The 25,333-nt window shown below is 40.8% G+C and overlaps 2 protein-coding genes across 2 annotated transcripts in view; both read left to right on the top strand.

Moving 5' to 3' along the window:
- The window catches only part of LOC128527607 (NLR family CARD domain-containing protein 3-like), a 96,469-nt gene that overhangs the window by 26,320 nt on the left and 44,816 nt on the right, over window positions 1-25,333 (top strand). The gene's annotated exons all lie outside the window — the stretch shown is intronic.
- Window positions 3,067-25,333, top strand: part of LOC128527605 (NACHT, LRR and PYD domains-containing protein 3-like) — a 30,658-nt gene continuing 8,391 nt past the window's right edge. The window contains exons 1-10 of the mRNA XM_053500070.1: window positions 3,067-3,128; window positions 3,773-3,885; window positions 4,069-4,179; window positions 5,705-5,762; window positions 6,372-6,573; window positions 7,425-9,186; window positions 9,457-9,630; window positions 20,456-20,629; window positions 20,804-20,980; window positions 21,957-22,130. Coding sequence (XP_053356045.1) covers window positions 3,818-3,885; window positions 4,069-4,179; window positions 5,705-5,762; window positions 6,372-6,573; window positions 7,425-9,186; window positions 9,457-9,630; window positions 20,456-20,629; window positions 20,804-20,980; window positions 21,957-22,130 — 2,900 coding nt within the window. The 5' untranslated portion in view covers window positions 3,067-3,128; window positions 3,773-3,817. The remainder of the gene's footprint in view (window positions 3,129-3,772; window positions 3,886-4,068; window positions 4,180-5,704; window positions 5,763-6,371; window positions 6,574-7,424; window positions 9,187-9,456; window positions 9,631-20,455; window positions 20,630-20,803; window positions 20,981-21,956; window positions 22,131-25,333) is intronic.

Genomic DNA, 25,333 nt, shown 5'->3' with positions numbered 1-25,333 from the left:
ATGCAATAAACAACATCCTATTAAATGTTCATAGAAAAAACATTTATTTTTCAAAAGCACAAGAACAGATAATCAACAGCGACATCATTACCATACTATTACTCACAAGGGCAGAATGGAGTAAAAACACAAATAGGCTGAGGCAGCTTCTACAGAGCAGGATCTCTTTGTGACATTAGATATCTTTTCTGCAGAACAAAACTATCCAGCCCTGGTTCTGTATTAACATACAAACACTGTCTATGACTTTTCAAGTAGGCCTCGCTATTTCATAGCAACATTAAAAAAAGTCCTATACAGGTGCACACTACTTTAAATAGTTAATGTCAAAAATATAAAATGCCTTGAAGCACACATCAACCGCCCCAAGTAGTGTGCATTGCTCCAGAGCCTGTCCCACCAGAATGACGAATGCCTGAGAGCAGCGCTGGTCATCATCTCCCAACGTCAGGATGTACAGTAGGGGTACGGCCTTGACCTTTCAGCCTGCTGGAGGTATTCCACCATGTTGGTGCCAACCTTAGAAAGAAATGAAAAAAAGGTAAAAATTGGTTGAATAACAAAGATTAAACTGAACAAGACTATCAATTTAATGTGTAATAGGATTTATACTAAATAAAAAAAATGACAAAGCTAGGGTATAGGTAACCTGAAACAAAAACATGGAAACAGCTACTACCAAAAAAAAAAATGCAAAATAAGCATGGCTTTTAAAACATTGGCTTTAAAGCTCATATATATTAGTCAGACTAGTTGATCTTGTGGTCTGCGTTGATTTTAAGCTAATTGCCGAGAAGATTATTGTCATAGAGCATTGTCATAGCTGGGGTCATACTGGCACATTACAATCACCCAAATATTAATACTTCCATCTAGTAGTTATCTAGTGTACAGCTGACTGATAGTTAATTTAGTCTGAGTCACAAGCAACTTTGGTTAAAGAGGGCTACCTGGTTAGCTTACATGCAGCAGTCATATTTGCATACTACTTGCCAAAGGGGGAAAGGTGTAAAATATTGTTATAACTCGGGAGAAACGCGGGCGACTTTTGACCGCGGAGTAAATTACTAACTAGTGAAAAACGGGAGGTTAGCAGGTTGGTATATTTGTGAGAGGGTCAGTGTTTTGTAACACCCCAGCATTTTATTGTCTTAAACAGTGAGATAAATAAAGTTCTATTGTTAACTAAATGCTAGCGTCATGCTAATACTACAGTTACAGTTTCGTCACCCTGCAAACATTCTACAGAGAAAGCTAAAAAGCTCAGACATCTTAGCCGTTTCTTTCACACACAGGTGGGGTTCTTTGGCTAACTAGCAGCTATTGTCAGCTAAATTATCTTACCTCAGACCAGCCTGAAAGTTTAAGTGTAACCTTAACACGGTAACAGTAATAAATCTCACATATAGTAATAATTTTTCAGTCATATGTGACTTAGGTGAGTGAACATGTGTATACAGACCTTGTATTTAACGTCATTTTCCCTTAAATGAACCGTCATCAGCGGTGTGGGAGCTCAAGGGAGACGCGAAGCTTTGATTGACAGCCTCTGAATCCACCGGTGAACTTTGGGGGAGGAGCCAAGCAAACTTTAACCCAGCAGCTGGGTTACACAAAAACTACCCTACTCTCTGTAAATAACCCAGAAAAATGACCCAACAGAGGAAACCCAGCGCTTGGGTAGAAAAAACAACCCAGCGTTTTTTAGAGTGTACTGGTAGATAAGGCCTATTGTGTAGATCCATGTACATTCTCTGTATATAAAATGTGTATCAAATCATAAAACAGTTAATTTTTGATGATTTCTATAAAACAGGTCATAACACACCCCAGGTTTTTATTTATTTTCAAGATAAGGTCATGTGAAGTAACCCCTATTTTTTTGAGTAACATATATACATGCAGACCTTGGGTTGTGGGGGGTCGAAAAGGGGTACCCCTATTTATCTGTGATCATGTGGTGGAACCCACTGATTTGAGATGGAATCACCCTACTGTTTTTCATTAAAGGAGTAATGTGCTGTAGAAAGCAATGTATTCTGGGAAATATTTTGCACTTTTTAACAGCAGTCCTCTGTATTTATTTAATATGGTTATCTTCTGTATTTTGCAATGCATTGTGGTCTAGTCCTATTTGCTAATGTTTAAAATAACGATACATTTCAGTATTTGTTTGAAAACTGAAGTGCAAAGCTGATCAAATCTCATTACTGTTCATTACTGTTCTATCGAAGTACCTTGTTGCAAAAGTCATTATGTATTTATAAGGCTTTTTTTCTGAAGGAAAAGGAAGTCCTTCGTCTTCAACTCTGCGATTATTGGCATCTGCATCAACAAACTGAACGATAATTTAAACCTTTTTCTTTATTTTTTTAACAGTATTTTATTTATAAAGGTTGTACTACCAGAAGCAATGCATGAAGTTTATCCTTAGCAGGCTGTCGAGTTTGTGAAAATCTGTTTAGGGCTTACTTCAGTGCTGACATGTGAGTAACTCAAGCATTTATATTTTCATGGATTTTGTTAAGCAAACTTTGTTAATGTTAGGAATGGCTTTTGTTAGACAATGCTGTGTGAATATCACCTTACTATCTGAGTTGTTATCGTTGCTTGACAATTCTAGAGTAAGTTTCTAAATTACTGCTTACTGCTTTTTTGCGGTACTAAACCTGGAGAGAAACAGTTAGCCAAGGAGTGATTACAGGTACTGTGCATGTGTCCCCTCACAGGACCCGTAGAAAGTAAATACCAAAATGTTACTTGTACTTGTACCGTACTGTTTTGATGAAATCCTGCCTTGTGCTGAAAACTCTGGTGTCAATATGTGGTGGTTAGTGTTGATATTGTGTTGGGACACAACACATAAATCACTGTATAGCAATGCAAATGGTTTTCCAAGGGCTCCTGTGGTGCCATAAAATGTCAGTAATATTAGGAAACCTGTTGGATCCGGTTGGGTATAGAGTCAGAAACATGTCTGCAGTCCTCTGCACTATACTGACATAGTGTCATCACGTGTCTGAGAGAGAGAGAGAGAGAGAGAGAGGAGGAGACTAGTTCAAAGTGAAAGTCTGAAGGTCGTTTTTGTGGCGAGAAAAACATGAAGTTATTTGCTGAGAAAAATAACAGTGAGTACATGAACATAAATCTGTAATGTGTGAGTGTTAGGATTATTTACTGAATGAAGATAAATTCTGTCTAAACATTACACACTTTACTATAAAAAATGTGGATAACACAGTGTTAATGCAGTAACTAAACCTGAGGGAAATAAATAGGTGTGTGTGTGTGTGTGTGTGTGTGTGTCCTGTGGTGTTTCTTACAGATGTCTAAAGTTTACAGTTGTTATTTGTTAAAGTGAGAATCACATTAATATTCATTCTAAAAAATTCAACATAGAATTCAACAAAAGTTCTAAGAACTCCTCATAATGATTTTTTTTTTATGTTTCTGTTTTGACTGTTAAACCTTCATGTGATAGAAACACGATGCTTTCATTTCCTTAAGAAGTTCTATCGAGTAAATGTGACTCTTTCTGAAGTGTTTTATTCTCTTGCAGTTTGTACCTACAGTATATATTTTTGCATTTACTCATATTAACAAAGAATCTTGATCTTTATATTTAACATATAAAGCATAAATTAAACGTAAAAATATCATTTGAGCTCCATCAGGCTGTTGGAGAGAGTGAACATCCGTATTTACATGATACTTTAAAGGAATTGGATGTTTATATCAGTAATTTCCTAATCTCTGATTTTTTACTCTCCAGGATTAACCTAAATTTATGCTATAAGAAGTTTCACTTTCTAAAATAATGTCAGCGGAGTGTGAGAAAATGACGTCTGAAAAGAGTCTAGAAGAGGAGCTGGGAGAGATGAAAAGGTAAGTAGTTTAGATTAGCAATTTAGGAAAAAAAGAAAAAAAAAACACACCTAGTAAGAAATTCTGTGTGACCAGAACCAGGACCAGTTACCATGATTTACATAAACATCAGATGCAGAATGTATGTTAAATTTAGAGACTTTAGAAGATAAACATGCTAAGACATTTCTCTTTTCTTTTTAGTGGAACTGAGATAAGGCCAAGGTCTCCTGTATCCAGCTGTGTGTCCTTTAAGAGCGACCACTCAATGACACCCCCACTCGACTTTAAAGAGGGAACAGTCACTCATGAAAGGTAGTTTTTTCATTCACTAAAAAATTTGATGTAAATTTGTTCATTGATTGTCTTATGTAAAATAAAATGGACTCCTGAAAGTTCAATTTTATATTAAAATTAAAATATCATCATCATCATCATCATCATCATCATGATTAGCAGCAGTGATTTAGTTTGTCTGTTATAAACAGATTAACAGTTTTTTAACTATAAAGTGTAGTGAATCAGTTTACTTAATCCTTCAGCTGTCAATCATCTTCAAGAATGTCCAGGTTAGACTTCCTCATACTTGGGTTGAGTTCAGTCAGGGCTCTGTGCAGAACACCTGAGTTCTTCCACTCCAACACACTCTTAACACAATTTTATAAGTACCCTAAATTAATGTTTATTGTTTTTTGTTTTGTTTTGTTTTCATCACAATTTTAAGACCTTGAACTTGACTTGAAAAAAACTGGACAAAAAGTTGTCATAACTGAAAAGTTTTTTGACTTCAACAGGTTCACAACTGAATTGAACATGAATGTACTGTAGCCCGTTCCTTATATTAGTTTTCTAACTTAAAACCAAGGGCTGTCTGCCATAATTATTATTTCTAAACAAACGTCACTAATAATTCACTCCTGCCACACAGGATGCCGATGTGTGAAGAGTTTAGAGTGTACTACCTGTAGGGTTATTAAAAATGGCAACATTTTACCTCCTCAAATACCTGTAAGCCTGTAAGTGTAAGTGTGTGTAATGTGTGGGTTTGAGACTAATTTGCTCGGAGTTTGGAGAAAAAGGTCGATCAGAGGGTTTTAATGTGCACAACTTTTGATATTGTAATGCCATAAAAAGTGTTTCTGTTGTGCCACTCGGATGCTTGTGCACACGCACAGAATCGGGTTCATCCAAAGTGATCGATTGAGGCTGATCAAGCTGAAAAACAGTCATTTCTGTTGACTACATGTTTCACTATAAAGTGTAGAGCAGAGGTCTTTAATCAAGGGCCAGTTTGGCTGCAGGCTTTTATTCAAACTGAGCAGAAGTTAATCAGTTCATCTTTACAACTGTCACAGTCTCCACTGCCTCCACATTATTTATCCTGGAGAGCTCAATTTTTTATGTTTTTGGATCATTCTGTATCTACTGCAAAGACTGTTGTGTGTGAAAATCCCAAGAGATCATAAGTTTCTAAAATATTTTTATAGGTCATTCTGGTACCAACAACCATGTCACAGTTATAGTTACAGATATCACAAATTTCCTTCGTTCTGATGTTCAGTGTGAGCTTTACCCGGAAGCTTCTGACCTTGATTTACATGATTTTATGAACTGTACTGCTGCAACATGATCGGCTGATTAGATAACTGCAAAGATGTGTCAATGATCAGATGTTCCTATTAAAATGGACAACTGGTCTAAAGTATTAATGTGCAGCATCATAACGAAACAGCACAGAAATCTGACAGACCTGGAACATTAAGAAATACAACTGAGTGAATTTGTGTCGTGAGTGTGTGGTGCTATAAATGTAATGTTTACAGTGTTTGTTTATCCACAGAATCACAAAACAGAGCTCGAAAATCATCTGCAGAAATTCACTGGAGTCCATATTTAAGGTGTATGTGTGTGTGTGTACTGTATGTGTGTGTAAGAGTGTAAACAGTCAAATATTACATAAGGCATTGTTACTTTTCTTTGATAATTTAGCTATGGGCTATTTTTAAAATTAAAAAGTAGATTAACATCATGCGCAGTTATCCAAAATATTTGTTATCCAAATATTATCTGCTTTAATTCATAGTTTCTATCTCAAAGTGTAAACTCCTCTGTCATAAACTCTTTCCCATGTGGGAATAAAATAGTCACAGCTTTAACTTTGATGGTTACAAAGCATTAATGCTGAGGCTCCTTCCATACATGCTAAATAAACCTGTACTTAAAGAAACTTCACAATATCAATCATCAGCCTGAACACTGTTTAGTGTTTATGTAGTAAATCCACCATACAGGTCTCTGTGAATGAGCCGTTACTATAGAAACAATGACGTATTAGGAAGACAGCATTAATATAAAGCTGTGATTTGTAGCTGCACTAATGTCAAAGCTGCTGTTCATCAACACCCTCTGACCAATCAGAATCTAGAATTCAGCAGCACAGTAAAATCACATGTTATCACAATATGTAACGTTCTTTTTTAAAAAAATTTCATTTTGTTTTTCATCAGGAGCTGGAGCACAAATTTATCACATTATTGAAAAACAACTTGAACAGATTCAAGAATCTACTTAGTGCTGATTACCCAGCATGCTCTAAGGAGGAGGAGGAGGAGGAGGATTTGGACTGTGTTAGAGAGGGTGTGCTGAAGATCACACTACACCTCCTGAAGAACATGAAGCAGAAAGACCTCGCTCACAAACTGCAAATCAGTAAGAGTTTTATATTATTAAAATCTTCTATAAAGGAGACAGACTGGTCTTTTGGTCTGTATAATCATACTGATACATTTTTATTCACATTAATAATATTGTTTTGTAAACAAATGAATTAGTAGTAGAGATAACTCTAGAGAGACTGAGGAGGAGCTTCTTCACGCAGGCTGTACAGGCTCTTAACCAGAACTACACATAGGACTCAACTGATTGGACTTGCTATGTTTCCTTCACACATGTGTTGGAGCTCAACAAAAACCAACCAGACTGAACATTTGAACATTTACACAGAACTGCAGCACACAGAACATATATGTTGCACATTTCTCGTTCTGTTTACATATAAATGAGGACCACTATTGAACTTTAAAGATGGACAATACCACTGCTGCTCATCATTTCATTTCACACTCCATGACCACACACACTGCTGCTGTTTCACACTGCACACATTACACATTCCATCTACTCTATACAGTTTATTATAGACTTATATATACACTTCATACTTTTTACATTTTTACATATTTCTACTTTATACTTTATTTTATTGTAACAAAATTACTACATATTGTAGATTTTATATTTTACATTCTTTTCTACTGGCATTCGCCTCTTTTATTTTCTCTTTAAGCCACAAACAGTCGTGTAAACATTTCACACTGTGTATGGTCATGTGTGTGACGAATAAGAATTTAAATTAGAATTTTAAATTCGATTCCCAAAATGTCTGTTTGTTTTTATGTATTTATTAGAAATGAATCCTATTTTTGATCAGTATTGATTTTATGTATTTATGTATTATATGTACATAAAAATAATGACATCACATTTCTCCTGTTTGTTAGAGCTGGCCTCTGTGTATCAGCGGAAGCTCAAATCCAAACTTCTAGATAAATGTAAAAGAATTAATGAAGGAGTCTCACAGCATGGGACATCAACACTTCTGAATCAGATCTACACAGAGCTCTACATCACAGAAGTTGGGAGTGGAGACATCAATAATGAACATGAGGTGAGACAGCTTCAGACAGCGTCCAGGAGACCAGCAGTAGGGGAGACACCCATCAAATGTAATGAGCTCTTTAAAGACAAGTCCATCAGAAGTGTGCTGACTAAAGGAGTAGCTGGAATTGGAAAAACCGTCTCTGTGCAGAAGTTCGTTCTGGACTGGGCTGAAGGGACAGTGAATCAGGACGTCCTCTTCCTGTTTCCTCTTCCCTTCAGAGAACTGAACTTGATGAAGCAGGAAAACTTTAGTCTGATTACGCTTCTTCATCAGTTTTTCCCTGAACTTAAGGACTTGGAAGTAATAGACAGTAATGTTTCCAAAGTTCTGTTCATCTTTGATGGTCTGGATGAGTGTCGACTTCCTCTAAATTTTCAGAAGAATGAGATGTTGTGTAATGTGACAGAGTCAGTCTCAGTGGATGTGCTGCTCACAAATCTCATCAAGGGGAACCTTCTTCCCTCTGCTCTTCTCTGGATCACCACTCGACCAGCAGCAGCCAATCAGATCCCTCCTGAGTGTGTAGACCAGGTAACAGAGGTACGAGGGTTCAGTGATCCTCAGAAAGAGGAGTACTTCAGGAAGAAGATCAGTGATCAGAGCTTGACCAATAAAATCATCAGACACATGAAGTCTTCCAGAAGCCTCTACATCATGTGTCACATCCCAGTCTTCTGCTGGATCTCAGCCACTGTTCTAGAGAGAATGTTGGGTGAAGCAGAGAGTGGAGAGATCCCCAAGACTCTGACTCAAATGTTCACACACTTCCTGGTCTTTCAGATCAAACACATTGACCAAAAGTACCATCAGAAATGTGATCTTGATCTTCCCCAGACCAGAGAGAGTATACTGACTTTAGGAAAACTGGCTTTCCAACAGCTGGAGAAAGGAAACCTGATGTTCTATGAGGAAGACCTGAGAGAGTGTGGCATTGATGTTAAAGAAGTGGCAGTGTACTCAGGAGTGTGTACTCAGATCTTCAGAACCGAGTCTGGACTCCACCTGGGGAAGATGTTCAGCTTTGTGCATCTGAGTGTTCAGGAGTTTTTGGCTGCTTTATACACATTTCTCTGCTTCCTCAACAAAAAGACAACAATAAAACAAACCACTGATCTGTCTGGTCTTTTCAATAAGTCAGAAATGTCTGAGTTCCTCAAGAGTGCAGTGGACCAGGCCTTACAGAGTGAGAACGGACACTTGGACCTGTTCCTCCGCTTCCTTCTGGGTCTCTCAGTGGAGTCTAATCAGAAGCTCATTCGAGGTCTGCTGTCACACACAGGAAGCAGTTCTGACTACCAAAAGAACACAGTCGAGTACATCAAGTTCAAGTTTGAACAAAATCCATCTCCAGAGAGATTAATTAATCTGTTCTACTGTCTGAACGAGTTAAATGATGATTCACTAGTAAAAGAGATCCAAAGCTACATGAGCTCAGGACGTCTCTCTGAAGCTGAACTCTCACCTGCTCAGTGGTCTGCTCTGGTCTTTGTGTTACTGACGTCAGAGGAGGATCTGGAAGTGTTTGAGCTTCAAAAGTTCATAAAGTCAAAAGAATGCTTTAAGAGACTGCTGCCAGTCATACAGGAAGCCACAACAGCTCTGTAAGTAAAACCTGTTTCTCTCTTCAAAACAGAGGAACTGTTCTGATTGGATTGTACAGCAAAATGTCGATCTACTCTTAGTAACTTATTTATTTTAAATATGACTGTATTAGTACTGATACTGGTGTTGGACATCAGTCTGATACTGAGCTCATTTATGTGAAAAACTATTCAATACCAACATCTTATATCAGGTGATACTATGTGATGTAGTGTGTGTTATAGACTAATGTACAGATAGAGATGTCCTCTGACATTTTCTGCTTTTAGACTCAGTGAGTGTAACCTGACAGAGAGAAGCTGCTCGGCTTTACACACAGTTCTCAGCTCAGAATCCTCCAAGCTGACTGAGGTGGATCTGAGCAGGAATCCTCTGGAGGACTCAGGAGTGAAGCTGCTTTGTGCTGGACTGAAGAGTCCAAACTGTAAACTGGAGACACTGAGGTCGGTTTGTCTCTCCTATTACATAGACTTTACATAAAGGGTATACAATCAAGAAACGCACATTACAGAGGAAGATGTATCTGCACAGTATTTCATTAATTCTTGTGTTCTTGTCACCATCACTATAATATGGTGATATACCTCCACTAAATCATCTCACAATGTGTTTTAATTATTTTATACAGTACAGTGACATCAGTGGTGAGTCTGCTCACAGACAAATGGATAAGTTTATATAATGATTTTGTTTTCTCTGTAGACTTTCAGACTGTAGTATAACAGGGGAAGGATACACTGCTCTGGCTGAAGCTCTGAAATCATCTCACCTGATAGAGCTGGATCTCAGAGGGAACGACCCTGGAGACTCAGGAGTGAAGCTGCTCACTGATTTACTACAGGATCCAGACTGTACACTGAACACACTGAGGTGAGGAAAATATACATAACACAAGTTATTATAAAATCACATGGAAATATGTAGGGATGTTAAAGAATAAAAGTGTTTATTATTAAATATTAAATATGTAGGGTTTCAGCTCTGGGTCAGAGGTGTAAGTATTAAGTATACTTAATCCTTAAGTATTCGGGTTAATTTTACTAAACTGATTTAAGATTTATAGCATACACTTCATGAACGTTTAGCCTGCTTTAGTGTATCTTACCAATTCTACTTATCCCGTGGCCAACGATGATAATGCAAAATCTGGTATTTACCAATTATGAGCAAGATAACGTAAGATCTGGGTAAATGTTTACACTTTTAAGTACATGACAAAGACAACAGTTCTTTATACAAAAACAAGAATTTATTTGACTAATCTACGAAACAGGAAACTACGCTAATTTAACACACACACAAGAACATACAAACAGGAGTGTGAAAGTTAATGTTGTTCTTCTAGTACTTTACGGTTTACTAGACCTGAGAAAGTCACAGGAGCACAGCCTTGGATTTAAACTTACAGTTTAGTTATAAATCAAGAACCACTTTTCAGCAAGTTATGAAGCTTTGTTTGTTTACTTGCGTTACGTGAGAGTTGTTCTCTTTGGTTCGCCTTCAGCAAAGGGAATCACGGCGTTGCTTATTGGAGGTTGAGATAACGTCTTTCAGGAGAGCCCTTCGGAGAGGAGTTGGTTGCCTGGTTACTCATGGTGGCGCTCTGGAACGTCGTTGCAGGACTTCTGGCACAAAGTCATGTTGAGAGACTTGAAAGTTTTTTAAAAATTCTTGAAGAGTAGAGTAAAGAGAGGTCAAGCCTGCTTGCTTCCTTCAGACGGTGTGACGTTTAGCCGCAGAGCGTCTCCAAGGGCGGCAGAAGCATGAGCTGCGAGTGGTCGAGCTTGCTGGTTACCTCATGCCAGAGGTGGTTGTGGGCGTAGCCACGCCCCACATGGTTCCTACTTTTTGTGCATACATTAACCTATCGTTTGGTCTGTCACGTAGAAGGCCACCTCAGTGGAGTTTAAGTAATTTAGACAAAGTGTATTAACATGAATCGTGGTCATATGATAAACTTTTTATACATCAATGCTCTTTGAATACAACAAGCTTTCATTCGATACCAAACATCCCATACTTGCAAATTCATTCATACCTTTATCTATAGAAAGTGGTTATACATGTTGATTACACTTCCTAAGTATAGGATAAACATGTTGAACACAAAATAAAAACATCAAACATCCTATGTGAGCACATACATGGTCAAGCGTCCAGCTGCTTTGTATTACAGAGAGAGATAACTTTGTCATCATGGCGCCGTTTTACTGGAAGGTGACAGATTCACAGCTCCCTTTTCGGTGGCCTGCTAGTCCCTACAATATGTTAATGATGTGTGTATTAAGCAAGCAGAGGTGTGATATGTACGATCTGAACCTACATTTCATTTGAAAAAAAAAGAAACTGTTAGTGACTCATTACTGCTCAACATTTTATACTATTTAACAGTTTAAAGCTTACACTTGTGTGCTGTGATTTTAACACAGTTGTGTATTGTGCTTGCAATTATGTAATCAGGAATTAAGAAGAAATAAGGAACTGTATAAAATAAAATCACAAATATTGTCCTGATCTTCACATTTAAACTGGTAAAACAATTTTTACACTTAAAAGTATATTTATGACAGATCCACTAAAAAGGATTATACAGTGGAACTTCAGATTGCGAGTCACCCAGTTTGCAGTTGTTCCACAAGAAAAGCAAAAAATGTTAATAAATTTTGTCTTGACAAAAGAGATTTGTCTTTATTTATGAGTACCAAGTATCATTAAGTATCATGTGGCACGCATGAGTTTCTTGTTTAGATGCCTAGAGTTCTTCTCTAAAGCATTTTCTAAATGGTTTGTTTGTGTGTGTGTGTGTGTGTGTGTGTTTGTGAGTGTCTGTGTGAGTGTCTGTGTGAGTGTGTGTGTGTGTGTGTGTGTGTGTGTACTCATGGGGTGGGTGTGAGTGTGTGTGTGCACGTGCGGAGGTGGGGGTGTGTGTTTGTGTTTGTGTGTGTGTGTGTGTGTGTGTGTGTGTGTGGCTCCCTTCCCTCCTTCCTCCTCTTCTCTCTCTGGTCTCAATCACTGCAGCTACTGTAGGATTCTTTTTGTAGTAAAGTGGGTTTATTGTTCACATATCCACTAGATGGCAGTAGTGAGTAATGGTAAGGATTTTTATGTCCAAAAAGAGCGGAGAACAAGCCGCTGAATGCAGGAAGCAGAGAGCATGTGTGTCATTAGTTTTTGTTGTAACTATTTCATACCTTTCTGTTGTTGTCAATAAAGGCATAAGTTAAAAAAAACTGTCGGCTCTGCGTTACTACACTTTTTAAAGGTAAAGTGCAGGTTAATTTGTTTTATTTTTACTTTATATTTTGTATTAATTATTTTTAGATGAATATTTTTGGGTTGCGGAACGAATCATCTAAGTTTTTATTAATTCTTAAAGGGGGAAATTCACTTTGATATACAAGTGTTTTAATACACAAGCACGCTTCCGGAACAAATTAGAATTATTAGATTCTGCTGTAATAACATTTTTAATATTTTTTTATTTTTTTCCATGAGCTACTTCACCGACTGGGTGTAGATATTAGGCTAATAGATCTAAAGTCTAATTCTGTACACTTGTACTGTTTGTGTGTTTTTGTTTTTTTTGCAGTCTGTTGAAAAGTGCTGAGGCGGAGGAAGCCTGTGCTTCTTTAACTGAGCTTCTGGGTACAAACCCTTTACTGCAGAGAGAACTGGATCTGAGTGGGAAAATATCTGGAGACTTAGGATTGAAGCAGCTCTCTGTTCTACTGAAGGATCCACACTGCAGACCTGAGAAACTTAGGTGTGTGTTCTGATTTCTGCACCTAATCTTCTTCTCCTTAGAACCAGTAGTTGGTGTTTCAAACTCACAGCTCCAGGGTGCTTGGTTTTTTTTTTTAGTTTTTTTTTTTTATCCTGGTAAATTATCTCTTTAGGTATGTGAATGTTTGTGAAGGACTAAAGTGCAGTGTGTGATCCCTCCTCATGTCCAGCAATCACACCATAGACACCGCATTCCCCACCGTCCTGACCGGGATAAACCTCAAGATTAAAGAGAATATATATATATATATATATATATATATATATATATATTGTGGCGTGGGTGGGGTTTGAGTGACAACCAGCATGCTTTGCGGGAGGGGTTGTTATGTGGGGAAAGGTGTCTGGGGTAGTGGTTTTGGCCAGGTTGTGTGTGTGTGGGTAGATGTCTGTTTTAATTAGTGTGTATGTGTATTTATGGAGGTTGGATGTGCTGTTTTGTGCTGGTGTTGAATAAAGTACTCCCAGCCATTTGCATTGGGCAGCCAGGAAGCTTACTCGTCTCTCCAAGTTCCTGCTTAGCGGTGAAAAACGCTACATTTGGTGTCAGAAGTGGGATGAAGAGTAACGGGTTAGAGCACACCCCGGAGCAAGCTACAGCTCCGTGCGCCGTCAGCTGGCGAGGCAACCTGCAGCTGCACCTGCCGTCCTACAACGGCGCTGTCGAGCCCCACGCATTTATCGCCCAGGTGGAGCTAGCTGCCGACTTCGCGGGCTGGTCCCCGGCGGAAACAGCCGTCCGGGTGGCCCTCTCGTTGGAGGGCGAAGCGCTCCGGGCGTTGGAAGACCTCCGGGCGGATGAGCGGAAGGACTGGGCGAAGTTGCGGGAGTCGCTCCACTTCCGGTTTGGCGCGGGTGACCGTTACGAGGCCGCGTGCGAGGAGCTGGCAACTAGGGCTGGGTATCGTTCCAAAATTACCGATACCAATACCGATACCCTGAATTCGATACCGGTTCCGAACGATACTTTTTTCGATACTTTTATTTAAGAAAAACATTTTAAAAAGATTACATAATACACTTAATCTCTGAGAAACTTTGGTTTTTTTTTCAGGATGTTTGTGACACTTTTCACAGCAGGCTTATCTCTAAGACCAGTAAACAAAGGCACAAAATGAACAAAGTGTAATTAACATAATAGATCAGTGTAAACAGTTTTAATAAAGTTCAATCAGTTTTAAGTATTTGTGAGGCTCACTGTCGCTTAAAGGTTTAGTTCACCCAAAAATGAAAATTCTTTTATTAATTATCTATAAATGAAGATATTTTTGACTTAATCCAAGAGCATTCTGATCCTCCCATAGATAAATCGTTGAATAAAGTTATTTTTGTTTTTTGTACACAGAAGTATTCTCACAGCTTCTTATAATTTTGATTGAACCACTGATATCACATGGACTTATTTTGATGTTTTTGGTTCCTTTCTGGGCATTGAAAAATGCATATCCAGTAAATCTATGAGAGGATCAGAAAGCTCTTGAATTAAATCCAAATTATTTTAATTTTTGTTCTAAAGATAAACAAAGGTCTTATGGGTTTGGAACAACATTAGGGTGAGTAATTAGAGACAGAATTTTCATTTTTTTCAGTGAACTAACCTTTTAAGAATCACTCAACAGTTCTTCTTCAGAAAAAATATCATGTCTGCTTTTTCAGGAGACAGACAAGCCCGCTCTGGGCTGATAATGTATTTAAAGCCATCAAACAGTACATAATGTTGCATAAGGTAAAAATGATTTATTAAAGTGACCCCGCACAAACTTAAACTTAACTTTAACGGTACACAAGCATGAAGCGCTAAAAGTTAGCCGATTGTGTATGTCGGTTTACCTGTCGGAGCCCCAGTCATCGCGCCGTTATCCTCATCAGTCACGGAGGACGACGCTTGTGGTGGGCATGTTGTTGGAGGCCCCGAGTCAGGAAAATACTGAGAGGATGATGATGACTGCACCGGCGTGATCTTCTTGCACTCAAACACGGAGCAACTTTCTGCTCGCAAATTAATTCCGTGTACTGTCAGGTGTTTCATCATATTTGACGTGTTGCCAGTCTTGGACGCGATAACCTTTTTACAAATATTGCATCGCACGCTGTTGCCGTCAATCTTGGCATAATGTAGCCATACTTTTGATCGCTTAAACATCGTTTGCGTAAAATTTTTTGCTACGGTTTAAAGTGTAGTGTGCATTACATCCTCACATTTGACAAGTTCTGGGCGAGTGGGCGTAACCGCTGTAAACTTTTTTCAAGGCAGTCTCGCAGCAGCCAATCACCAGCATTTGATCCGGGCACATTAAGGATGCCGCACTTTTTGTAGCTCACTGACGATGACAAGATTATACTTTTGGGTATCGAAATTTGGCACCGAACGAAAATGATTTTTTCGATACTCGATAGTATCGAGACGATTCGGTCGGTGCTTCAAAAGTATCGAACTCGATACCCAGCCCTACTGGCAACCCGCGTGCGGAGCACCTCCGAGCCACCGGGGGCGTTCGCCATGGACCTGAGATCTCTCGCACGCTGGGGCTACCAGGAATTTGGGCCCGTCCAGCAGGAAGAGCTAGCACGGCATGCGTTCCTGCGGAGAATTTGCCCATCGCGGCTTCACGAGCACATCCAGTTGGCGGCACCGGCTTCCCTATTTGAGGCGCTGCGCGAAGCCGAGCGCACCGAGCCCATCATGGCAGACCACCACGGCGAAAGAGCCGAGCGTTCTCCCATGGCTCGGGGCCGCTCGGTAGGTGAACCTAGCCAGGGACAGGGCTACCCGTCGTGGCTAGGCCTTGACTCAGCCTCCGAGATTCCGCGACCACGCCGAGGCCAGGGACCGCTGGACTACAGCTGCAACGTTCTCAGGCCTGAGGACAACGTACCCCAGCAGCCGTTAAGACTAGCTGCGGGGGGCGCCGAGGGGAGGCCGCCTCCCATAGCCGTCTTTGTTTCCCCAACTGCCAGGTTCAACTTCCGGTCAGGACGCTTAGGAAATCGCGCGGGTGTCTACGTGAACTGTGGCCTGGACAACGTTTCGTTACGGGGCTCATGGACACTGGCTCTACAGTTTCGCTGCTGCGCTGGGGAGTATTAGAACAAGGCGAGCGCGGTTGTATGCTGCCGGACCCGGCTTTGAGCATTCGCACCGTTTCGGGGAGTTATTTGAAGATACGGGCCTGTCGCACAGTGCTAATACAAGTAGGTGCAATCATTCTTTCCCATCCATTCTTTGTGGCAGACATCGAGGATGATTGTATCTTGGGGTTAGACATTTTGGAAAGGTGGGGTGCGGTACTGAATCTCGCGGATGGAACTCTGCGTGGTAACTTCGGGTTAGCCAGGTTGCTAGTGCCCAAAGCGCAGCCGGACGTGTTAGAAGCACGCACCAGGGGGGCGGAACTTCCGGTGGACGTGCCATGTAAACATCCGGTAGCCGAGCAAAAAGGACGAATCATGGCGGTTTTGTTTGGACTACCGGCGGTTAAACGAGGTGACGCGTAAAGATTCTTATCCGTTACCGCGAATAGATGATGCGCTGGAACACGTTGCGGGCTCGGCGTGGTTTAGCTCGGTGGATTTGCGTAGCGGGTATTGGCAAGTAAAGCTTGTCCCGGAAGCACGACCAAAAAACGCGTTCTCGATCGGGCAGGGGCTATGGCAATTTCGGCGCATGGCGTTTGGCCTCTGTAACGCTCCAGTGACGTTCGAACGGTTGATGGAGAAAGTGTTGACAGATATTCCTCGCAATCGTTGTGTCGTTTACCTTGATGATTTATTGGTGCACGGCAAGGAGTTTGAGGTCGCGCTAGCTAACCTACGTGAAGTATTTTTGGCTATCCGGCGGACGAATTTGCGGCTCAACCCCAAAAAGTGCCAGCTGTTGTGGCGAGAGACGGGTTTTCTAGGACACGTAATTAGTACTAGAGGTATTGCCACTGATCCAGCAAAAATTGCGGCGGTACAGAAGCGGGCTTACAGGCTTGAGCGGTTGCAGGACTATGATTTTACCGTTCAGCACCGAGCGGGAAAACTGCATGCTAACGCCAATGCTTTATCCCGCCGGCCGTGTAGCAAAGAGCGTTGTCGGCACTGCGAGCGGGTTGAAGAGCGCGTGGGAAGTCGCGACATCGAACACTCTCCGACCCCCCTGAAGCAGAACGTTCTCCCTGCGCAGTCCTCCGGAGCCCCCGTCGGTAATCAGCTGTCCGAGCCGGCGGACAGCTGGCTGCGGGCATGAGTGTTGGGAATGGTCCATGGGTACGCGGGCGCAGGACACTTCGGAGTCACTAAAACGCTGCGGCGGTTGCGCGCTCGCGCGCTCGCTTCTACTGGCCGGGCTGCCACACTGATAGTGAACTCTTTGTGCACAGATGCGACGTCTGCACGGCAAAGAAGGGCCCTACCCAGCGCTCGCGAGCACCCCTGCAAGACTTTCGGGTGGGGGCACCTATGGAGCGTATGGGCGTGGACATTCTTGGGCCGTTTCCCATCTCCGATCGCGGGAACCAGTATGTGCTGGTGGCCATGGATTATTTCACAAAGTGGCCGGAGGCGTTTGCTGTCCCTGACCAGAGCGCTTCCACCACGGCTCGAGTGCTGGTGGATGAGGTGTTCAGCCGATTCGGCGCCCCGGAGCAGTTGCACAGCGATCAGGGGCGTAACTTTGAGGCAGAGGTGTTTGCGGCGGTGTGCGAGCGCCTCGGGGTGAAAAAGACCCGCACCACGCCCCTTCATCCGCAGAGTGACGGCCTCGTGGAACGCTTCAATCGAACGCTCACCACCCAACTCGCCGTGCTTACCAGCGACCGGCAGAAGGATTGGGACAAACATTTGCCTCTAGTGCTTTGGGCTTATCGCACAGCAGTGCAGGAGTCCTCACAGCTGACGCCAGCTGCGTTAATGTTCGGTCGCGAGTTGCGCACGCCCGTGGACCTTGTGTTCGGGTCCCCCCCACAAGTGGATTTACCCACGAAGCTGGGGTTGGATTTTTTTTTTTCACTGAAAGACAAACTGTTCCGTGTCCACGAGTTGGCACGTAGACACTTGGCAGACACCGGTGTTAAGCAGCGCCGCGTGTATGACACACAGCCGGGGGCGAGACTTTGCTACTGGGGAGCAGGTGTGGGTGTATTCCCCCGGAAGGAAAAGGGGGCTCTCGCCTAAGCTCATGTCTCACTGGGTGGGCCCCTGCACGGTCATTGCCCAGCTCTCCGATGTAGTCTACCGGGTGCGGTTGACGGGGCGGTCGCGAGTGGTCTTGCTCCACCAGGACCGTCTCGCTCCCTATCGGCCCAACGCCAGCAAAACATCGAACTCTGTGGAGGCCGGTCTGCCTCAGGAGAAGGGCTGCACCCCTCATTCCCCCGCAAAAAGACTCCGGCGTTCACAACGCCAACGCCGACCACCGTCACGCCACCAAGACTGAGTTCGCCATGGTGACCGGGGACGGTCACAGCTCGGGTGGGGGCAGTGTGGCGTGGGTGGGGTTTGAGTGACAACCATCATGCTTTGCGGGAGGGATTGTTATGTGTTCACCGTGTTGGGGAAAGGTGTCTGGGGTAGTGGTTTCGGCCAGGTTGTGTGTGTGTGGGTAGATGTCTGTTTTAATTAGTGTGTATGTGTATTTATGGAGGTTGGATGTGCTGTTTTGTGCTGGTGTTGAATAAAGTACTCCCAGCCATTTGCATTGGGCAGCCAGGAAGCTCACTCGTCTCTCCAAGTTCCTGCTTAGCGGTGAAAAACGCTACAATATATATATATATATATATATATATACATTTAAATTTAACTAATGCTATAATCGTTACTGCTGCACCAAAACATCTGGATTTGATATGATTTGCTGTGAATCTGATAGATGTTTATCACACAGTGATGGTAAAAAGTCTACTGCACTGTGTGTACAGCCTGGACAGAGTAATTAGTTATACAAACCGGATTCCAAAAAAGTTGGGACACTATACAAATCGTGAATAAAAACTGAATGCAATGATGTGGAGGTGCCAACTTCTTATATTTTATTTAGAATAGAACATAAATCACATAACAAAAGTTTAAACTGAAAAAATGTATCATTTTAGGGGAAAAATATGTTAATTCAAAATTTCATGGTGTCAACAATTCCCAAAAAAATTGGGACAAGTAGCAATAAGAGGCTGGAAAAAGTAAATTTGAGCATAACGAGGGGCTGGAAGACCAATTAACACTAATTAGGTCAATTGGCAACATGATTGGGTATAAAAAGAGCTTCTCAGAGTGGCAGTGTCTCTCAGAAGCCAAGATGGGTAGAGGATCACCAATTCCCACAATGTTGCGCAGAAAGGTGTTACCCAGCGAAAAATTGCAAAGACTTTGCAGTTATCATAATCAACTGTGCATAACATCATCCAAAGATTCAGAGAATCTGGAACAATCTCTGTGCGTAAGGGTCAAGGGCGTAAAACCATACTGGATGCCCGTGATCTCCGGGCCCTTAAACGACACTGCACCATAAACAGGAATGCTACTGTAAAGGAAATCACAGAATGGGCTCAGGAATACTTCCAGAAACCATTGTCAGTGAACACAATCCACCGTGCCATCCGCCGTTGCCAGCGGAAACTCTACAGTGCAAAGAAGAAGCCATTTCCAAGCAAGATCCACAAGCTCAGGCGTTTTCACTTGGCCAGGGATCATTTAAAATGGAGTGTGGCAAAATGGAAGACTGTTCTGTGGTCAGACGAGTCACGATTCGAAGTTCTTTTTGGAAATCTGGGACGCCATGTCATCCGGACCAAAGAGGACAAGGACAACCCAAGTTGTTATCAACGCTTAGTTCAGAAGCCTGCATCTCTGATGGTATGGGGTTGCATGAGTGCATGTTGCATGGGCAGCTTGCATGTCTGGAAAGGCACCATCAATGCAGACAACATATGCTCCCATCCCAACAAGATAATGCCAGACCACATTCTGCATCAATCACAACATCATGGCTGCGTAGGAGAAGGATCCGGGTACTGAAATGGCCAGCCTTTAGTCCAGATCTTTCACCTATAGAGAACATTTGGCGCATCATAAAGAGAAAGGTGCGACAAAGAAGGCCCAAGACGATTGAACAGTTAGAGGCCTGTATTAGACAAGAATGGGAGAGCATTCCTATTTCTAAACTTGAGAAACTGGTCTCCTCAGTCCCCAGATGTCTGTTGAGTGTTTTAAGAAGAAGGGGAGATGCCACACAGTGGTGAAAATGGCCTTGTCCCAACTATTTTGGGATTTGTTGACACCATGAAATTTTTATTCAACATATTTTTTTTTGTTCCGTGATTTATGTTCTATTCTGAATAAAATATTAGAAGTTGGCACCTTCACATCATTTCATTCAGTTTTTATTCACGATTTGTATAGTATCCCAACTTTTTTGGAATCCGGTTTGTAAGTGTTTAATGTTTATGATGGTTGGTTATCTGTTCTGTATTTAAAGATCTGTGTCTCAGCTGTGTTCTCTGTCTGCAGGCTGAGTAAGAGCGGTATTACAGAGAGAGGCTGTACTGATCTGATATCAGCTCTTACTTCAAACCCTTCACACCTGACAGAGCTGGACCTGAGTGAGAACACCCTGGGAAATGCAGGAGTGAAACAGATCTCTACTCTACTAAAGAGATCATTGTGTAAACTCCAGAAACTTGTGTATGTCATTTAATAGCATAAGTTAGTGGATCAGTGATATTTTTTCTTCACTGTCAGTATATTTGTATCCTGTAGGAACTGATTATAGAGTCACTCATTCAGCAGTGCATTTAGATTAATCTTAGTAAGTAGTGATTACAGTTAACAATGTTTACCTTCTTGTTCCTTCTCCAGACTTTCAGACTGCAGTATAACAGGTGAAGGATACACTGCTCTGGTTAAAGCTCTGATGTCAAACCCCTCATCACACCTGATAGAGCTGGACCTCAGAGGGAACGACCCTGGAACATCAGGACTGAAGGAACTTAGGAATTTGATGAAAAATACAAAATGTAAACTGAATACTTTGAGGTGAGATTTTTTTCCCCATATTTTTAAAATCCAGCCTTAAATTCTCCGTAACTTTTCATTGTTGTGTAAAGCCACACCTGTGAATTAAGATTCAGTCGTCAGTGATGTTTTAAATTAATGTTTATTTAAAATCTGCTGATCACAGGGCTAAGTGTTCCAACCGCCCCCTTATCTTACCCCAGATACCTTACCTCAGGGTGATGACATGGGACTGATGAGAATCACACAGTACATATAGAGATTCATATGTACATCATATCATATCAAAAGACGTAGATCAACTTTTTATTGGCTACAAATTACATCATCCACCATCACCTCATACCTGATAATTCCCAGATCTTATCATACCATAGTCTTGTTTTTATACTGCAGTGTAAAATCTTTATTTTTTTTTATTCCCCCCCCCTTATCTCCTTCAGTGATGTATACGAGAGTTTCCAAAACATGTTTTTGTTTTAGGCCTGAACTAAATTAGACAATTTGGCTATATTCAGATTATTATCAGGTGATTAATGTGTGTATTAGAAAATTTTAATCACACTGTTGATTAGTAACACTGTTCACTACTTCAGTTTGACTGTTCTACACTGTTCAGCTGATCAGTACATATCTAAAGCCCCCACTGCCCCCAGTGCACTACACAACTGCATGGACCCATATTTTTCTATAATGTCCTAATTAATTCCAGTTTAAATTTAAGGAATTGTTTAAAATTGTAATTTTAAAACATTTACACTGCATTGCTGTAAATATAATTAGTGTTAGCATTTATTCAGTTTAATTCATTTTTATGTATATAACACTTGTAACAGAGGTCATTGTCACAAAGCAGTTTTACTGAATCTGAATAAAATGAGGGAAAATCAGTATAAAATGTGTGAGAGAATATTTATAAATCAGACATATACAGATATATAAATGTATCTCTTCTCTCTCTCTCTCTCTCTCTCTCTCTCTCTCTCTCTCTCTCCAGGTTGTTGAAAAGTCCTGATGCACAGAGAGCTTGTGATCATCTGACTGGTGTTCTGGGTATAAACCCCATACTGCAGACGGATCTGAATCTGAGCGGGAAAATAGACGGAGACTCAGGAGTAGAGCAACTCTGTGTTTTACTGAAGGATCCACACTGCAGACCTGAAACACTTCAGTAAGAACTATTATTCTGTAATAATCTGGAAACTTCCATTACTAATGTAAATGTTGAATGTTTTGTTTTCAGGTTTGATTGGTTGAGTTTCTGTGCTTTTAGTACTAGTGAGTAGTTTAAAGAGAACAGGCTGTAAGTAGAGAACTGATTTCAGATTAAATCACCAAAGCACTTCAATACACACAGAACACAGACAATGGAGTATTAATGGAAGATTTTCTAGCCATAAACCCAGAGTTAAGTGTGATGAATTGTTCTTTCAGACTCAGTGAGTGTAATCTGACAGAGAGAGGATGTTCAGCTCTGCTCACAGCTCTCAGATCAGAATCCTCCACCCTGAGGGAGCTGAATCTGAGTAAGATAGATAGATACTGTAGATAGATTGATAGATCAATTAAAAATTCAGGATTCATGAGTGAAGCTGCTCTCTGCAGAACTGAAGAATAAACACTGGAAACTGCGGACTGTGAGGTAACGTCTAATTACTACACACACATCTAATACACTGACAGTACTGAACTCTCGCCCCTGATGTGTGTAACACACCACTGGGAGGTTTAAACTGCAGTAAATATGAAAGTATAATAGTGCCAAAATTCCTAAAAGCAAAATAGCAGGTTGAATTACATGAACTGAAAAAAAAAATATGTTGCAGTAAAAATGTTTGAATTTTTCTGCATTGCAATTTGATCTAAATTGAAAAAAGTCTTTCGAGCATTTACAATGTTTGAAATTTTTGCTACTGCAACTTATTGTTGTATATTTCAAGTGAAAATGTAATTCAAGCATTTAAAATTCAATGCAAAAATATTCAAGTTACTAAATTGCTGTTGAGAAATATTTCCAAGTGTTAAAAATACATTCTTCATTATTTTTCAATCTTACAAATTCAGGTCGACAAAATTCAGGTAATAAAATTCAAGTCGCTAAAATGCAGGTCTTCACATCCGGGATATCACAGGAAGAGCAGTGGAGAGCCGATTGCTGCTGTCCGTGCCGCAGTGTACTTTAAAGTGTGCTTCCTGCTCCCTGTGCAGTCTACTTCTCAGAAACTACTTACCGATCGGAGCGCAGCACTCTTAACTAACAGACCAGGTTGCCAGTTGCACAATAAACGGTTAAAATTACTCCTCCGCCGTAAATGCTATATTCAAAGCAAAGCCAGTGCTCTCTCATTTGCACACAAAAGCGATGGGTTTCCCTTCTGTGTAAAAATTCTGTACAGCAACAGAAACTATTTTATTTTACGTGGCCCAATTTACGCATTTATGCGTTTCCTCCAATACCTCTGCTCTCGGGAGTCCTGGCGAGGGTCTGTCAACACATTTTGCGCCCCGTTGGCCGGCCAGAGCATGGTTCTCGGATCTACAGTGGGGGCCACGTCAAACAGCCGCCTGGAGCATGATAGGTCCATGACAGGACCGTGACAGGACCATGCTCGATCCGTGCACGGAACGTGATCCCCCGCGGTGACGTAGTTAATGATGCTCCGCCCCATAAACACCCCCATGCGCTTTCTAAAAAGATGGTTGCAATGCTGTATAATTCCGCCAGATGGAGCATTGACTGCTTCAGTTAACTGCAGTGTCCAAGCAGCCGGTTACTATATTTAATATATATAACATAACTTACGTCAACATAGTTTCATAAATAGATGATGTGGTAAAAAAGAGGGATAAAAAACGATTCATAAAACAGATTTAAATCACTCAATACACAACCCATGATGCTTATGCTATTTTTAATTAATGATTAAATTTATTGCAATATTTTTCACGACATCCTTAATAATATTTAAAGACACGGTAACATCTGTAATTTATCTATACCAGTCGTTGTAGGTACGGAATACAAGTGCGGGCTACAGTATGTACAGTATTTTACATTACGGTGTATTTTATCTATTTCCGTTTAATACACTGGTAGATAATATTTTGCTGCAAAGTAAAGCTTAAAATTTAACTTCTGCTTGAGTTTGTTTTTGTTATATTTTTGATGTTTTCGCTGATGTTTTTTTTCGCTGAGAGTCATAGTTGGCATAACAAATCGATTAATAACGCATAATATCTGGAACAAATATCTGTCCATACGGATCAGTATGTCTTTAGTCATTTAACCAGCATAACGTCTCCCCATCAAAGATCTAATGGGACATTAATCACTTATCACTACAGTGAATAGATGCGGCAGCAGAGACAGATTAAATCCCCATAAACATTCACACTTGAACACAATACTAACAGAACTAAACAGGTCCAGAGGGTTAGCGCCTGTTATCAGGACAGGATTCACCTACATGATACTACTGTATTTTTTACTGCTTATATATTTTTGCCATAGTTTCATTTGGTTTTACGCGATTTCATGTTTTATTTGTTTGTGTGTGTGTGTACGTGTGTGTGTGTATGTGTGTGTGAGAGAGAGAGAGTAAGAGAGACCGCGTGCGTGAGAGAGGGCTTATATTGTGATTTATCCAGGGTTACTAAAGACTGGCTTACTACTAATAAAAATATTTCAATGTAACCCATGGGTCTCAATCACAAAATCAGCCAACGCTGTAAACAAATGACAAGACAAATTATATAGGCTACTCTGAGACGTTAATTAGAACATTTAAAATATATATATAAAACATAAATATAAAACATAAATATAAAAACAATCGACTATTTTTATTATTGTCAGGGTCAAGTTTACGGGGCTTCTCAGTCTTTCGTTAATTTTACTTCTAACTCGAAACCAATGTGGCTTAATTAAAGATGCACTGTTTTATTGGACATGGCTGTTTTGTAATTATTCTGCAAAATAAACACTGTCTACAGTTCGAATATACTGTGAACGTCTCAAAGTCACGTCTCTTTAGATCCTTCTGCAGTAATGTTATTGTGGTGTAAATTATTAACGTGTTGATGTATTTCACTTGCAGACAAAATAGACCATGTCTAGTAACTAAAGTAATGAATTTGTCACAACTCTTCTCTTACGCAGCACGGCTAAAAAGATAATAAAAATGACACCAATCCTGCCATGATGCTACCCTGTCCATACACAACACTGGCTGGGGAGATGAACTCAGACTTTCCAAAACTTACTATTATTTCTTGAGATGAAATTAAGCTAGGATGAAGAGAACAGAAATTCAATTCAATTCAATTCAATTCAATTTTATTTGTATAGCGCTTTTAGCAATTTTCATTGCCGCA

The sequence above is a fragment of the Clarias gariepinus genome, chromosome 7, assembly GCF_024256425.1.
Source record: "Clarias gariepinus isolate MV-2021 ecotype Netherlands chromosome 7, CGAR_prim_01v2, whole genome shotgun sequence".
Lineage (NCBI taxonomy): Eukaryota > Metazoa > Chordata > Actinopteri > Siluriformes > Clariidae > Clarias > Clarias gariepinus.
The sequence above is the reverse complement of the archived record's forward strand: the minus strand, read 5'-3'. Positions and strand labels throughout refer to the sequence as shown.